At 39.4% G+C, this 15,121-nt stretch overlaps 1 protein-coding gene and 1 long non-coding RNA gene across 2 annotated transcripts in view; both read left to right on the top strand.

Moving 5' to 3' along the window:
* MS4A3 (membrane spanning 4-domains A3) overlaps positions 1 to 9,144 on the top strand; it is an 11,008-nt gene extending 1,864 nt beyond the window's left edge. Inside the window, exons 2-7 of the mRNA XM_029914749.1 lie at positions 1,050 to 1,221; positions 1,865 to 2,002; positions 4,452 to 4,508; positions 6,435 to 6,593; positions 7,925 to 8,023; positions 8,643 to 9,144. Coding sequence (XP_029770609.1) covers positions 1,066 to 1,221; positions 1,865 to 2,002; positions 4,452 to 4,508; positions 6,435 to 6,593; positions 7,925 to 8,023; positions 8,643 to 8,672 — 639 coding nt within the window. The 5' untranslated portion in view covers positions 1,050 to 1,065 and the 3' untranslated portion in view covers positions 8,673 to 9,144. The remainder of the gene's footprint in view (positions 1 to 1,049; positions 1,222 to 1,864; positions 2,003 to 4,451; positions 4,509 to 6,434; positions 6,594 to 7,924; positions 8,024 to 8,642) is intronic.
* Positions 9,145 to 11,952: 2,808 nt separating this feature from the next.
* Positions 11,953 to 13,482, top strand: LOC115306303. Its single transcript, XR_003915301.1, has 4 exons — positions 11,953 to 11,997; positions 12,321 to 12,392; positions 13,005 to 13,133; positions 13,404 to 13,482. It is a non-coding gene; the product is annotated as an uncharacterized LOC115306303 (long non-coding RNA).
* The last annotated feature ends 1,639 nt before the right edge of the window (positions 13,483 to 15,121 follow it).

Raw genomic sequence — 15,121 nt, 5'->3', positions numbered from 1 at the left:
GTGCAGAGCCTGACATGGTGCTTGAATTCATGAACCATGAAATCATGACCTCTGCTGAAACCAAGATTTGGACATTTAACCAACTGAGCCACCCAGGCGCCCCCTGTGTATATTTTAGTGACACGTAGTTTTTAGGTGTAATGGTTGAGGTAGTTGTTTGGTGAATCTTGTATACCATACTTTGAGTCTTTTTTTTTTTTTACACATGGCAGAGTATGAGTTAAAGTTAACATTTACCAACTGTTTATTAGGTTAGAGACGTCATACCTCATCAAAGTTGCCTCTTGTCATGTTAGTATGAAATTAAATTTATTTTCATTTTACACATGTGAACACTGAGGTTCCCATCACTAGATGATACAACTAGTAAGTGGCCAAATTTGGATTTAGATTTGGCTTTTTCATGGTACTTAAACTCTTTCCACTGAATGGTGACCCAGAACGGTGTCTTCCATACAGTTCTATACAGCATAATGATTAAAAAATGGGAGCCCTTAAAGTAGAATGTCTCTACTAGAGCTGGACTCATTTATGAGCTGTGTTAATTTTCTCATCTTTAAAATAGGAATAATAATATCACAGCATAGATTGTTGGGAGGATTAAATATGTTAACACAGTCATAGTAAGCAGCGGTACCTGGCATGTAGTAGCAACTCAATAAATTATACCTCTTATTATTATAGGAAGGTGACTAAAGCCATCTTCCTCAACCTAAGAGATCAACTCTCAGTGACCCCATCTGTCTGGATGTCCAGGATTGATCTGAAGAGATAGAGGGGCTATGGAATGTATACATATATGTAAAAACGAGAAAAAAATCACACTTCACTGTTCCAAAGTTAGGTGAGGCATTCAGACTTACTACAATAGTTGGTTGATGTCTAATACTCCAAGACAAAATGAAATTCAACAATGTAAATTGTTGCTCCATTTTGTGGAGAATCATTTTGATGTATGGACAGAATTGAACCCTTCTGTTGCACTTAAAAAATACTAGCTAGTGGGAAAAGGGAAAACATCAAACCTTTGGCTTTCTTTTCTGTGGCAGCCCTCAGTAACCCCAGATGGCCTCCCAAGGAGATGATAATGCAGATCTTGGGGCAGCCTCAGCAGGTGGCACCCCAGTGAGCCAGGTGGAACCAGGGGTGATGAATAACTCTGTCTACCAGCCCATTGATGGATCACACAATCACCAGAGGGAGAAGCTACAAGCCCTTGGGGTAGGTCATCTTTAGTTTAAAAATTGGTTTAAGATGGAAGGAAATGAATATCATGTGGAAAATTTGTCTATCCTCATCAAGAGTGATTTCTGAATTATTCATCACTAAGTCAATCATGCTGCTTCTTTAAGAAAAGACTGGGGCCCATTTTAGACCTGGAGAGTAGGAAACGTACTATCAACCTTGGAGAATGGACTCCAGTCTGATCACCACGCTGGCAGGCTGAGTTCTTATGAACTCATTCCGTATTTTAGATCTAAAACTTGGGTTGACGAAAGGCTGGATGAACTGTTGCCTAATATCTGGGCGCCTTCATCATACTATGGCCCCACGGTCGGCCTGGAAGGTATATGACTCCATCTGTGTTACCAGCCATATTGCCTCTACTCTTCTACCACTGTCTGGAAGGAGTTTGTGAGAATGGACAGGAGAAGGGAGAGAGGTGGAGGTGAAGGGCTGCCATTGGGATTGGCGGGAATGGCATGGGACAAAAACCTCCCCAAATAAGCCCTTGCCCAGTTAAATTTGAGAATGTAATCGTTTCCAGCACTGACATATCCTTTCTGAAGAAAATGAAAATGGTCTCTTTTCTATGGACACTAGTATATGACCACTGTGTTTTTTTCTCTTTTCATTCAAATAGGCCGTCCGGATCCTGAACGGAGCAACGATTCTGGCTCTGGGTGTTTTTCTAGGGTGTTCCTTACAAAGCGTATTTCATCCCTTCTGGCATTTTTTCTTTATCTTCTACACAGGCTACCCATTATGGGGTGCTATATTTGTGCGTATTCATATTCCCCTCACCATAGATCATTTCTTAAATACCACTGCTAGGAATACGTTTGATGATTAAAGGATGTTTTTAGGCAATTTGGAGATTGCATGCTGTGGGTTTGATTTTTAATTCTTTATACAAATTAAAAAAAAAGTGCCTTTCTGAGTAAGAGAAATCACACATGCAGAGCACAAGTTAAGTCTCAAACATTAACTTGAGGTATTCATGCATTAAATCCAGGAATTACATTTATGGATGCTAAGAAAATCAAATGAAAAATGAGAGTTGTGAATTATCTTGTGCAGTCAAGAGAGTCCTGGTTTGGGAGATAAGAGATTTGCCTGCTGATTTCAGTCTAGAAATGAGGAGACTGATTTTCTCTTTTACATTTGCATCAAAATGTAATCCACAGAATAGGCTTTTGGTTCTAGGTGGTTTTAACATTTATTTGAATAAATAAATTTGTTATTTGATTATCACCTACCTGATGTTTTCTTTCTAAAAGGTGATAAGTAGGAACTATTTGTTAATCAGCTACTATTTTCCTTCTATTCTGGTTTTAGACCTTTGAGAATTTCTGAGTGTTTGGTCTTAAACTACCATGAAACCCAAGATGGGAAATTTGAGTTGAAAATAGTAAATGGAGCATGTAATTGGAAAATGAAGAAGAAATAAATGTATAGCAAATCTTGGGCTCTAATTTATGCATGCTTTTAGTTTTCAGAATCATTGACCTTCAGATATCCTTTAAAAATAAATTGGCAACAATCTCACATTCTGACAAAAGACTACATTCACATTCAGTTTCTGAATACAGCCTAACCCTGTAATTTGGATTTAACATTTCTGAAATTTTTAGATAGTTCATACTACCATTTTGATGAAAGACTTAGAATCTGAATTTTTCTAGAATACTTGAAGTATGGATTTTCTCTACATAATGAATCCTGATTATCTAAATGGAAAAGTTCCATATTGTAGAAAAGAGAATGATGAGGTGTTTCAGTTATTCAATCAGGAAAGAGTTTTCTTTTCTCAGAAAGCTGGGGTCAGTTTGTTGGAAAAAAAAAAAGTAGTCAGGAAGCCCTCACTCATTCTTTTAAAGCACCCTCAGCACTAAGGTTCAAATCTGATCCCTGGATTCCCATCACTGGAAGCTTTTCTCTGGTTCTGTATCCCTGACAGAGCAAAGCCTAAGATTCAAGACTGGGTGCAAAGCCCTTCATATCTGGCCTTCCCTGCAACTATACCCTGTCCCCCTCCCCTTTTCTCAATATACACGCCCTGCCATTTACTGACTGTATGATTCCTTCTATTAACCATCTTCCATTTACTCATCTTTGTTGACCTTTGAGAAAAATATCTAAGTTCTTGCCCTTCAGTTTCTTCAGTAGGATAATAGAAATAATATGAGGACCTTCTTTTTGGGTCATTGTGAAATTAAATGAGAAAAATATATTAAAACCTTAGCTATTGTTAATAATACAAGTGCTTTATGTGTGCTGAGCCAATTTCTAAGACCTTATCATGTTTTATTTCATTCTATCCCCGTATAGATATAAGGTCAGTAATATTAACATGGGGATATGCACATCTCTATTTTACAGAAAAAGAAATGAGGCAAAAACTGAGCCTAGGCTACAGAATGAATACAAGTTAAGCTTGGGGTCAGGACACAGAGTATATGCTCCCGAGCATAAAGTTCTAGTGACTCTGGAGTTTCTTGTGGTAACCACTTTGTTATCTGAAGTGGAATCCAAAGGCTATTCCTTTGTGTTCAGACAGAATTCAAGAATTGAATTCATGTAGAAGTGCTTGCTCCCCATGATTTTGGCAACTTTGCCCTCAAACCATTGGAGTGGCTTGGTAAATCGTTGTAAGATTTGTAAGGTATAAAATAGAATGAAATTTTAAGAAAACCGTTAACTTGTAGCGAATTCAATTTATCAAATTAGAGTCACGAACATAATAGCTTATCAAAATAATCATTTAAAAATGAGTGGATATATCAATATAGACAGACTTGCTGAAGTTCTTTTAGGACATCTAATCCAATACATCAAACCCTTGTCTGAAGCTTGGGTAAGAGTATGTGAATGATGTTATATATGCATGTGTATGTAAATAAAGATTATTTACACTTAATATAAGTATAAGCATAAAGATAATTATATTTTTTATCTTATGTTTTTAAAGGATGTATGCTCATATAACATATAAAAACTGGCATAAAACAAAAGGAAAATATTATATATTTGCTCAAAATTTTAACTAATTTAAAATTTTATTCATACAAAATGATGAACATCAAGTATAATTCTCTATGATAGAATGTGCATTTTAAAAAGAAGCTCTATGCAACCATTGCTAGATATCTACTAATTGACGGAGGACAAAATAAAAATGGTTGAGACTTAATATTCTCTTATCTGCTTCGTTTCCTGTGTTCAAACAGTTTATTATTTCAGGATCCTTATCTGTTGCAGCTGGGAGAAAACCCACAAGAATGTTGGTACGTGGCAGTTCTTCCTGTCTTCCTATGATCGTAGGACTAGAAATAAGTTACCCAATAATAACATGAGAGTAGGGGCTGGTGGATTCAGCCGAGACACCGAGTCTTACGTAAAGCCCAAAAACATTCTCTTAAGGCATTCAGATGGTAAATTATAAGAAAATCATAGAATTTGTGGATGACTGCTGGTATGGTTACTTTAAGTATTTGATGACTCTGAAGCTCAGAAAAGTCTTCTTGATTTTTGGGTGTTGTGAAACTTGACTCGCTCTAGTTACTTTGAGTGTTCATTTTCTCACCACTAATTGCACACCTGAAAGTCAAAAGTTCTATTCCTTTAGTGATTCATTATATGCTTCATAAGTCCCTGTTATGTGTTCTCACTAAATCACCTATCTGCCCCAGCTACACGCCTTTCCTAGCTCATTCACTCTGCCTTCTCCATGGATGGCCTCTTCAAATACCAACCCCTTTTCTCTTACCTTATGCTCTGTTGATGACCTTGCTTCCTAGCCTGAGAAACCCAAGCCCCTAGAGAAGAACGGCTTTATTTTCCAATAAGGCTTTATTTTCTTCCCTATCACATCTCCATAATTGCTCTCCTTAAGATCTCCTTCTCTGTTGGCAACACAGAGATCAATTCTCAGTCCTCATTTAACTTGATTCATGAGCACCATTTGGCATGCAGTGTATCATTCCTTCCTCCTTCTAAAAATTTCTTCACTTGGCCTCTGGGTCACTTTGATTAACTGGTTCTCCTTTTGTCTTTTCAGTGCCTCCTTCTCAATGTCCTTTCCTTTGCTTCTCTGATCTTTGAAAAGTGGGGTGCCCCAGAACTCAGTTCCTTGTCGCCTGCTCTACTTACTCCTTCAGTGACCTCATCATGCTCATGGCTTCAAGTGACATTGTATACCTACAACCCTGAAATAAGTACTTCCAGTCTAGATCTCCCCCTGGGCAGCAGGCTGGCAGATCTCACTGCTTCCACTTAAGAGTTCTAAAATCTCCAAAACTCTATCCTAATCTTCCTCCTCAAACCTTCTCCTTCCATTTCCTCCCCATGTCAGCTGATGGGAACTCCCTCTTTCCAGATTCCTAGGCCAAAAACCTAAAACTTATCCCTGATTTCTCTTTCTTTGACAATCCAATTTATCAACACATCCTGTTGACCCTACATTCAAGCTAAATCTGAGTTTGACTATTTCTCATCCAGTCTGCCACTGTCTTTCTTAACTGGGCTCCTTCTTCTACCGCTGGACCTTTCTAAACTAGTCCTGCTTGAAACATCAGTGTTCCCATTCATCTAACTATGTTGCCCCTTTGCTGAAAATCCTCCAGTGGCTCTGTATTTTCCTCACGGTAAGAACCAAAGTTCTTTTTAAGCCCCGCAGGGCCCTGTGTAACCCAGCTCTCCAAGTCCTCTCTCTTCAGTTCCTAGTATTGTTTACTTTGGCTGCTCCCTTCCAACCAGCCACATTGCCCTCTTGCTTCCTTCAAACAGACCTGCAGCACTCTGGACTCAGGGCTTTGAGCTATTTCCAGGACCTAAGAGCTCCTCCACCTGTGTATCTCTCTCAACTCCTCCCTGCTTCTTCCCAGGTGGCATTCCTATTTAATATCACCACCTCCACTCCTCTCTGTGGATTTCCATGTCATCCTTGCTCCACTCCATTAGTCTGTAAAACTTAGCACTTTTAAAAATACTATGTAATTTACTACTTGTAGCCTTAATTGTTTTCTTGGTCTTTGCTGCTAGAATGTAAGCCCCATGAGGGTGGAGATCTTTGTTCCTTGACGTGAGCCCAGCATCTAGGATGTTGCTGGGTGTGTAGACAACCTTAAGTCAAGATTTATTTAAATGAATTGCTACCAAAGGAAGGAAGCATGTGCTTCTTATATTAATGGAAAATTCCTCTTCTTTTTTAGATGCAAAACAGTTTTGGAGTGAATATTGCCAGCATGACAATTGCTCTAGTTGGGCTTGTTTTTCTCTCAATCAATTTAGCAGTTAATGAGCATTTTTTCAAGGAATGTCAGTATTCACAGTCACTGGAATTATGCATTTGCATGGACATCTTATCCAACGTATGTTTTCAAAAATTATGTTTAATTATAAAATATTTCAAATGACCTCAAATGTTCAGAAGAATAATACATCAGGTATCATGCTACCTTGATATGAATCTGGGCTTTGACACTTATTAGCTCAATAATGAAGGGCAAATTAGATAGTGTTTCAGTTTGCTCATCTTTTAAAAAAATTTGTAACATTTATTTTTGAGAGAGAGGCACAGAGTCTGATGCAGGCTTGCACTCACAAACCGTGAGATCATGGTCTGAGCTGAAGTCAGGTGCTTAACCAACTGAGCCACACTGGCACTCTGAATTTTGGGGGCATATTATTTTTAAAGGCAAGTTCCTTAATAACCTTTTCAAATGATTTTGCTGTTTGTGTTAGATATTCTTTCTCCTTTAAGGTCAATTTAGAATTAAGATTTTCCTTTAAATTTGTCTTTTTGCCATTTTATGACCTATTTTTACTGCCTGACTCCCAGCCCCCCTGTTTGCTGGCATAGAAGTTTGTGCCTCATTCCCCCCCCCTAAAATGTATTGTTAATTATCTAAGTTTATATTTCTATGGGCTTCCCCCCACTGTGGGTTTTGTAGTATTTTCCTTCTGGAACAATTTTATATTCACTTCTTCAAGGTGCCTCAGTGATAATAGCAGGATTGCTAGTCTAGTAATTTTGTGTTTAATATTTCAGTTTGGTGTTCAGTTTCTAGGGATGACATAAATGCATAAACTTTCTAATAAAGTACCATTAATGAAATGGTGGAAGGGTCATATTTGTCCATTTTCCTGAACTACCTACTCATCTCCCTAGTTGGCTATGATCCAAATCCCTAGATATTAGCAAGAATATCAGAATTTTGCCTCTATATCTTCTTCACCCATGACTACTTCACATAGGTTGATAAAAAATGCAGTGTGTCCCTCTCTCCAGGGAAATTTGTTTTCAATTTACCTATTTATTTACTTATTTACTTGTTTTCAAAGTTTATTGTTTTTTAAGTTTATTTACTTATTTTGAGAGGGGGGGCATGCAGGGGAGAGGCAGAGACAGAGAATCCCAACCAGGTCAGTGCTGTCATCAGGGAGCCCAACATGGGGCTTGATCCCACAAACCATGAGATCATGACCTGAGCTGAAATCAAGAGTCAGACACTTAACCAATAAGCCATCCAGGCACCTGTTTCCATGTTTTTAGGTTGACCTAGTGTCTCTTAAAGAGTGTTTGTGTGTACCTGTGTCTTAAACCTAATCTCTAGCTCACTTTGTTTTGTTTTAAGGGAGGGAGATGTTATATTTGGTTTCTTGATGACATTTTGTTCATATAAGGCATTGTATCCTCTAGGGCCTGATGTCTCTAATGCTCATCCTTACCTTGTTGGAACTGTGCATAAGCTTCTCTGTCTCAGTTATGTGGTGCACAAACTCATGTAATTCAAGAGAGGTGGGTTTGTTTCCATGACTAATAATTCACATGGTTTGCTAGGATTTAAGTTTCTCTCTGGCTTCCAGAATTAACAAGATATACTTCTTTGTAGTAATGATTTGTGGGGTTCCTGGAGTTAGAGATGGTATGAAATTGAGGGATGGAATGGGGCTGGAAAAGAGTTCTGATGTGAAAATAGGGGAAACAAAGTATTTAATATAATATTCAATACATTTATAACATCATAATATGATATTATAGTAATATAAGTAGTATAATAATAAATGACAATATCAATGATAACAGTTACTGCTATATAATAAATATAGTGATATGAATATATTTTTATACAGATGTAATTAAGTTCAATTATTTCCTTGTAACCTGTCAGTTTCTAGCTGTATACCCATGAAAAATCACAGTGTGTTTATATTTCAGATTTAGAAATTTCTAGATTTTAGGTAACTCAACTATAAGATGAAAATATTTTCATTGTCTTCTGACATTTGTCATGAGGACAATGTGTATAAAACTTCGGCATAGTAGTAATTAGTGAGCACATTATTATTGGTGATGATCGTGATGTTAAGGAAGGGATGGAAGGAGAGGAAGATGATGATCCTATTTTATTTTCCAGGCGATTTCCTCACCTTCTAATTCTGCATAAGCAGAAATGCCTCCCGATAAAACTAAATCTAGGAGCAAGGAAATTCAACCTCAACTCTCCACTGAGTCAGAGCCTCACCCAAGGATCCGGAAGACAGGAGTCTCCTCTCTTTACGGCACCAATCATGAGAAACTGGAATATCTAACTCCATTTTTTTCTGTTCTAATTATAAGCCCCATTAGTATGTCTGGACACGGAAGGAAAAACACTCTTCTTTAGACCTTGTTTTTGTCACTTCTGTGATCACCACTCCAATGTTGTTCCCAGAATCAGTACTCTTTCTTCTTACCCACCGACTCCATCGCCTTACAAGTCTGAAAGGAGGCAGGTAGAATAAGTCCTGTTTTATGAATTCTCTCTAAATCCAGCTCCCAACCACCCATTGAGAAGGAAAACGAGTCAGATATTTTTTTCATTACAGAAAAATGCTTCTTGCCTTTAGCTGATGTCAGCATTGTAAAAACTCAAATAAAAGATCATCATTGTCATCGTTAAGATAATTTTTTCTTACATTTGAAAGGGGAGGGTCAAGTCTCAGAGGTTCTATTTCAGTCAGCTCCTGAGATTCCCACTAGCCCTGATACATAAATGATTGGTGTAGACTGGGGGCTTTGAGAGCAATATCAACTTTTGTTCTTCAAAGGGTACTGAGAAACTGTAAGATGGAGAAGTAAGGGTAAGGGGTTTAGAGTCTCACAGATCCGGGTTTCAATTTTGATACTGTCACTTATTACCTGTGTGAATTTGAGCAAGTTACTTCATCTCCTTGACCTGTTTTTCCTCATCCATAAAATAGGTGTATTAATATCAACTACCCCATCAATTGGTATAAAGGTTCAGCCCTTATAGGTGGTGAAGTAGAACCACAAGTACTAAATAACACTGGTGCTATTGCTGCTGCTGCTGCTAAGGCTGAGGAGGGCGGTGGTCAGATGTGCAGGGAAGATGGCAGAAACCCTCCCTTCCACTGTGGCTCCTCCTGTCCCTGTCCCCCCCGCCCAGTAGTGACAGTGACATCAATGGCTATCTTTTCAAGGTGGCAGTTTGATGTTAAGGGTCCTTCTGATATATGTGGTCCCTGATTTATCTTCTGCTGAAGTGTTTATGTTTCAGATTTAGAAATTAATTCCTCTCTCTTGATACTAAACTGAGTCCCTGGACTGTGTGTGGATATATATATATATATATATATATATATATATATATATATCTGATTTTTCAATCCGTTCGGCAATATTTAGGGAGTGTCTACCATGTGCATGCCCTGTGTGAAAAGTTTGACGTACAATAGAGAATGATGTATGGTCTCTGCTCTCCAGTTGCTCATAGTGGAAGATATAGACCCGTGGAAATGTGCAACATACAGTAATAAGGGCTATGATAGAAAAAATACAGGAGTCTTGGGAAGACATAAGAAGAAGTTCTAACCTGGGTGAGAGAGGATATCATTTTTTAAGAAGACTTCTTCTAAACTGAGGTCTGAAAGGTTACTAGAATTTGCACAATGAAGGGAGATTCATGCAAAAGTCTGTAAGCTGAAGAGAGTTGGGGATATCCAGGGAACTAACAGGGAACTTAGTGTATCTAAATTTGATGTGTGAGGGATAGATGGCAAGATAAAGCTTTGGAAAGAGAAAAAGTACACGCATCACAGGAGACCGTAAGAACAACGCTGTGAGTCTTCCGAAGCAGTAGAAAATTTCTGCAGTGGTGTTGAGCTGGTTTATAGTGACTTGTGAGAGCTGATTTTAAAATTGCAGGGACCACAAGTTAACATGTTTCGGTAACTGGTAATTGGTTATGGTGGTAATACTTACACCTTAGAGATTGGTAGAAGCCACAGGCCACATTCCCACCCCGACCCTCCAACTTTGGAAAGCAGTTGTTGAATATCTACCAGCACACCACTGGATAAATTTGGACAAGCCGTGCACTAATTTGAAATTTAGAGATCTCCTTTGGAAGGAGTTAGTGGAGAAGAGGTTGGTTAGGAGTCCTATATAGTACACAAAGCAAATAACTTCAGTAGAAGGAAAGGTATTTGTTGTAACATTTGTATCAACATTTTCTTTATTTAATTCTATTTTTCTCATCTAATATGTCATACATAAATAAGCCATTTCTTTGTATTTTTCCAAAGATATTGGCTAACAGATTTTGATCAAAACATATTGACACCCTATAGTGGATATTGTGCTTGCCCATCCAGCATCCATTTTAGCTATCCCCAGATTGATGGCACCTTTGAGATTTGGGGGGAGTTGACCTCACCCTGGGCTCCACCGCGATAGATCCAGGTCCATCAGAACACTTTCAGTTCATGACTGTGTCCAAGGCTTGATTCAGTTGTGGAACCATCATCATTAAGTCGGAGGCTTTCTTTTAATTTTTTAAAAATGTTTTATTTATTTTTGAGAGAGAGAGAGAGAGAGTATGAGCAGGGGAGGGTCAGAGAGAGAGGGAGACACAGAATCCAAAGACAGGCTCCAGGCTCTGAGCTAGCTGTCAGCACAGAGCCTGACGTGGGGCTTGAACCCACGAACCGCGAGATTGTGACCTGAGCCGAAGCTGGACGCTTAACTGACTGAGCCATCCAGGTGCCCCAGTTGGAGGCTTTCTTGACAAATGTTAACTATGAGGAACATACCTGGGAATTAAGATATAGCTGGAACTAGTAGCTATTAGTGGCCATGGCAAAAACTAACCACAGTATTAAGCTGAAGGCAATGGAGGAGAATTTCAGAATGTAGAAATCGAACTCTAACCTAACCACCCTTAAAATTTAACCTATTTCTGGAATCAGGAAGTCTCATGAACACATACATTTTGTTAGTATTATTAAACGGCATTTGTTGCAATTATCTTCTCCCATTCTGATTTTGTTTTGTTTCATTTTGATGTTTTCATAGCTTTTGTTACACTTCCACCCCACATTGTTGTTGTAGTTTTATTTACTCATGTTTCATCATGATTTATGCATTCTGTGTTTTGTGCAAGAAACCCTTCCTTACCTCAAGCCCATGGAGACATTATTAAAGTCACAACGCAATAAAAAGTTAGATAAATTGTCACAATTTAATCCTGATTAGAGATGAACTGGAGTCATCTATAAAAGTGTTTGCCTCTAGAAGAATTGTCTCACCATGTCTCATGTAGAGGGTGCTTACCTGAGGCTTGGGACTGAATGACGTAGTTTGAAGCGTTAGGGTTCAGAGTCAACGGCCAAGAAAGAATTCTTGAAACATTATCTGTGCAGAAAGGTGTTTGTATTAAAGCATGGGGACAAACTGCTGTGGGCAGAAAGGGCTGCACTGGGGTTGTGATGGTGACTGATTATATACATTCAGGTGGGAGGGGCGTAGGGACAGCCTAAGTCTCTAAGGAATTGTGGAAACGAGGTTTCCGGAACCTTGAGGGGGCTAGCTATTGTTAGGAAAAGGTGATTTATTACTGTTTAGTAAAAACTGAGTCCTGAGACTCTTCAGATGTATATCGGGGGACCATAAGCCTGGAGATTGATTGCCAAGATACGTCTTGGGAGGCGATAGTGATGAAAGAAGTTTCCAAAGCAATTTTTATGTGTTAAAAAAAATGGCAGGATCCTGGGGGTCAGGATAATGTTGAGCTGAGGTTCTCTTTTGCCCTTAGCAAAGTGTCATCATCAAGACAGCTGAGCTCCCAGGCGAAGGTCACTCTGTCTCAAGGACTTGTCAATGGGCTGTAAGTTGTGAGGTTAATTTTTTCCTTCTGTCTTTGTTTTCCTCATCATTATGATTTTTGAGCTGATGCTGTGATGCATTAAGCCACTGGGCTGGAAGGAGTATGTCTGCATGTGAGAAGGACATGAAAATAGAGACAAATTCTGGATGTCTGTCTGCAGTCTCCCTAATAAGAGGCCCACGAAGATGAGAGAAACAGATTTTTTAAATCAGGAACTTATCAAAAAATAATACATGGATAATTTTTATTTTAAGACAAAGTACATGGCTGTGTCTCCAGCTCGAAAATGGCTCCTGACTAGCCAGTAAAATTAATGCATAAGATTTACATGAAATCCAAACAAATTGTATTTTTACCTCTATGGATTAAGAGATATTGTACAAATTTCCAGAGGGAAAATACATGGCATGTACAAATATTTGTAATTAAAAATTACATGGGAATTGCCAATACAGATGCTAGAATTCTGTAGATGCTAGAAGAAAATAGAGTGAATGATTCTGAGTAAAGCAGTTCAAACTCTATACCTCTTTAGAATTCAAGCGTGTAAAAAAGGAAACGTTCAGGCTAACAGAATCTCAAAAACCCTATCTCCCGCATACCCTTTCTCAGCATGGAACTGGACAGTGTGTTCTATCCTGACCAGAAGGAAACTGAAAACAGGGCCAGGAAGCCCTGCAGGGGGCGCGCTTGCACAGATACCGCTCCCCCAGGCCTGCCTAACCAGCCGGAGGAAGGAAGGTAAGAATTACTTTAGCAAGAGAGGATATTTTCACGTAAGAATTTTATCTTCTGGGGCGCCTGGGTGGTTAAGCATCCGACTTCGGCTCAGGTCATGATCTCAGGGCTCGTGAGTTCGAGCCCTGCATGGGGCTCGGTGCTGACAGCTCAGAGCCTGGAACCTGCTTGGGAGTCTGTTTCCCCCCCTCTTTTCTGCCCCTCCCCTGCTCATGCTCTGTTTTACTCTCAAAAATAAATAAACATAAACAAATTTTATCTTCTGTTTTCAAGGGAAAGAATGAAGATCTCTCCCTACCCCTGCAGCAGTGCACTCCCCACCACCGGCAGCCAGTGACAAGCCACCACACCCTCAAGTCCTGGTTCTTTGCCAATGATCTCTTGTTGGAAGGAACTCTCCCCAGTTTCCTTCTGAAACCGAATCAAAGCTGAGCTTCCCTTGTCTTTTCGGACTCGCTTGTGGTTTGCCATACTTTGCTTGTCTCAAACTGCAAATTCCTTTGCTATTCCTCAGCAAACGCATTTTGCTGGTAAAATAACTGGCTGGTTGTGTTTGTTTGTTGTTTTTAAGGTTAACACTACCAACCTGCACAAGCAAGAGAAAAACACGAGATCAAGGAACCAGGGAATCCAGTATAAGACAGAGCAATGAAAAGTACTAGGATGACCAAAGCGAGACAGGCCAGAGGGAACCCAGTCCAGACCGGAACGCAGACAGGTGATCCAGGAAATAATCTGTGCCACCTTATTCTCCAGGGTTAGCAATGAGAAAAAGAGGATTGACGGGGAGTTTTTCCAACACTTTGAAGGTCCTGGGAGATAGTGTTATGTTTTCCGGGCACCTGGGTGGCTCTGGCAGTTAAGCATCCGACTCTGGATTTCAGTTCAGGTAGTGATCTCCTGGTTCGTGAGATTGAACCCCATGTGGGGCTCTGCGCTGACAGCATTGACCCTGCTTTGGGATTCTCTCTCTCTCTTTCTCTCTGCCCTTCCTGTCCTCAAAATAAGTCAACACTAAAAAATTACATTTTCAGGGGTGCCTGGGTGGCTCAGTTGGTTAAACGTCCGACTTTGGCTCAGGTCATGATCTCATGGTTTATGCATTCAAACCCCATGTTGGGCACTGGGGTGACAGCTCAGAGCCTGGAGCCTGCTTCTGATTCTGTGTATCCCTCTCTTTCTCTCTCTCTAACCCTCCCCTGTTCACTCTCTGTCTCTGTCTCACAAAAATAAATAAAAAAACATAATTTTTTTTAAAAATTAGGTTTTCAAAAAGAAGCCGATAAAAGGCTTATTCTTCAGACTAGGAAATTATGAAAAGTTTTGGAATAATACTGAAAACAGTAAAAAAATGAGCTTGACCAAATATTCCAATATAATTATTTTAGGCAGAAGGTTCCGGAAAACTAACAAGCTCATCATCCACACAGGAATAGGAGTCGGTGGCTGCCCCGAGCCCAGGATTCTAGGTGTCTCTTGCTCTCCCCACTAAGCAGCCGTTTTTGGTCACAAGAGAACGAATATATTACACGCTTATAATTTTCCCCATCAAAGTGCCATTTGGGGAGCTAGAAGGGGTGTGGGCAGATCAAGAATGGACACAAGAGGGACCTTGGCAGTTAAGTGGCCGGGAGGCTGCAATGGCGGAGAAGCTCCCATTTCAAGGAAGCCTGCAGGGAGGTTTCAAGCACCTGGGGCAGTCTGGGTAATGCTTTCTCTTTCCATTTCTGAAGTCAGGTAAATACAGAGACAAAGGCTTTCTTTCTTTAGGGCCTTTTGGCCTGTTTGGTGAACAATATTTTATTTCCTTTCTTTTTATACCCCAGTTTCTCAGGGAATTCTGGAGTTTAGTGTCGGTTTTGGCCTCTCTGGGCCTTTCACCTGTATTTATTAAAGTTTTTTTTAACATTTATTTATTTTCAGATATATATATATGTGTGTGTATATATATATGTATATATATATATACACATATATATATACATATATAT

The sequence above is a fragment of the Suricata suricatta genome, chromosome 11 (assembly GCF_006229205.1).
Source record: "Suricata suricatta isolate VVHF042 chromosome 11, meerkat_22Aug2017_6uvM2_HiC, whole genome shotgun sequence".
NCBI classification, from domain to species: domain Eukaryota; kingdom Metazoa; phylum Chordata; class Mammalia; order Carnivora; family Herpestidae; genus Suricata; species Suricata suricatta.
The sequence above is the reverse complement of the archived record's forward strand: the minus strand, read 5'-3'. Positions and strand labels throughout refer to the sequence as shown.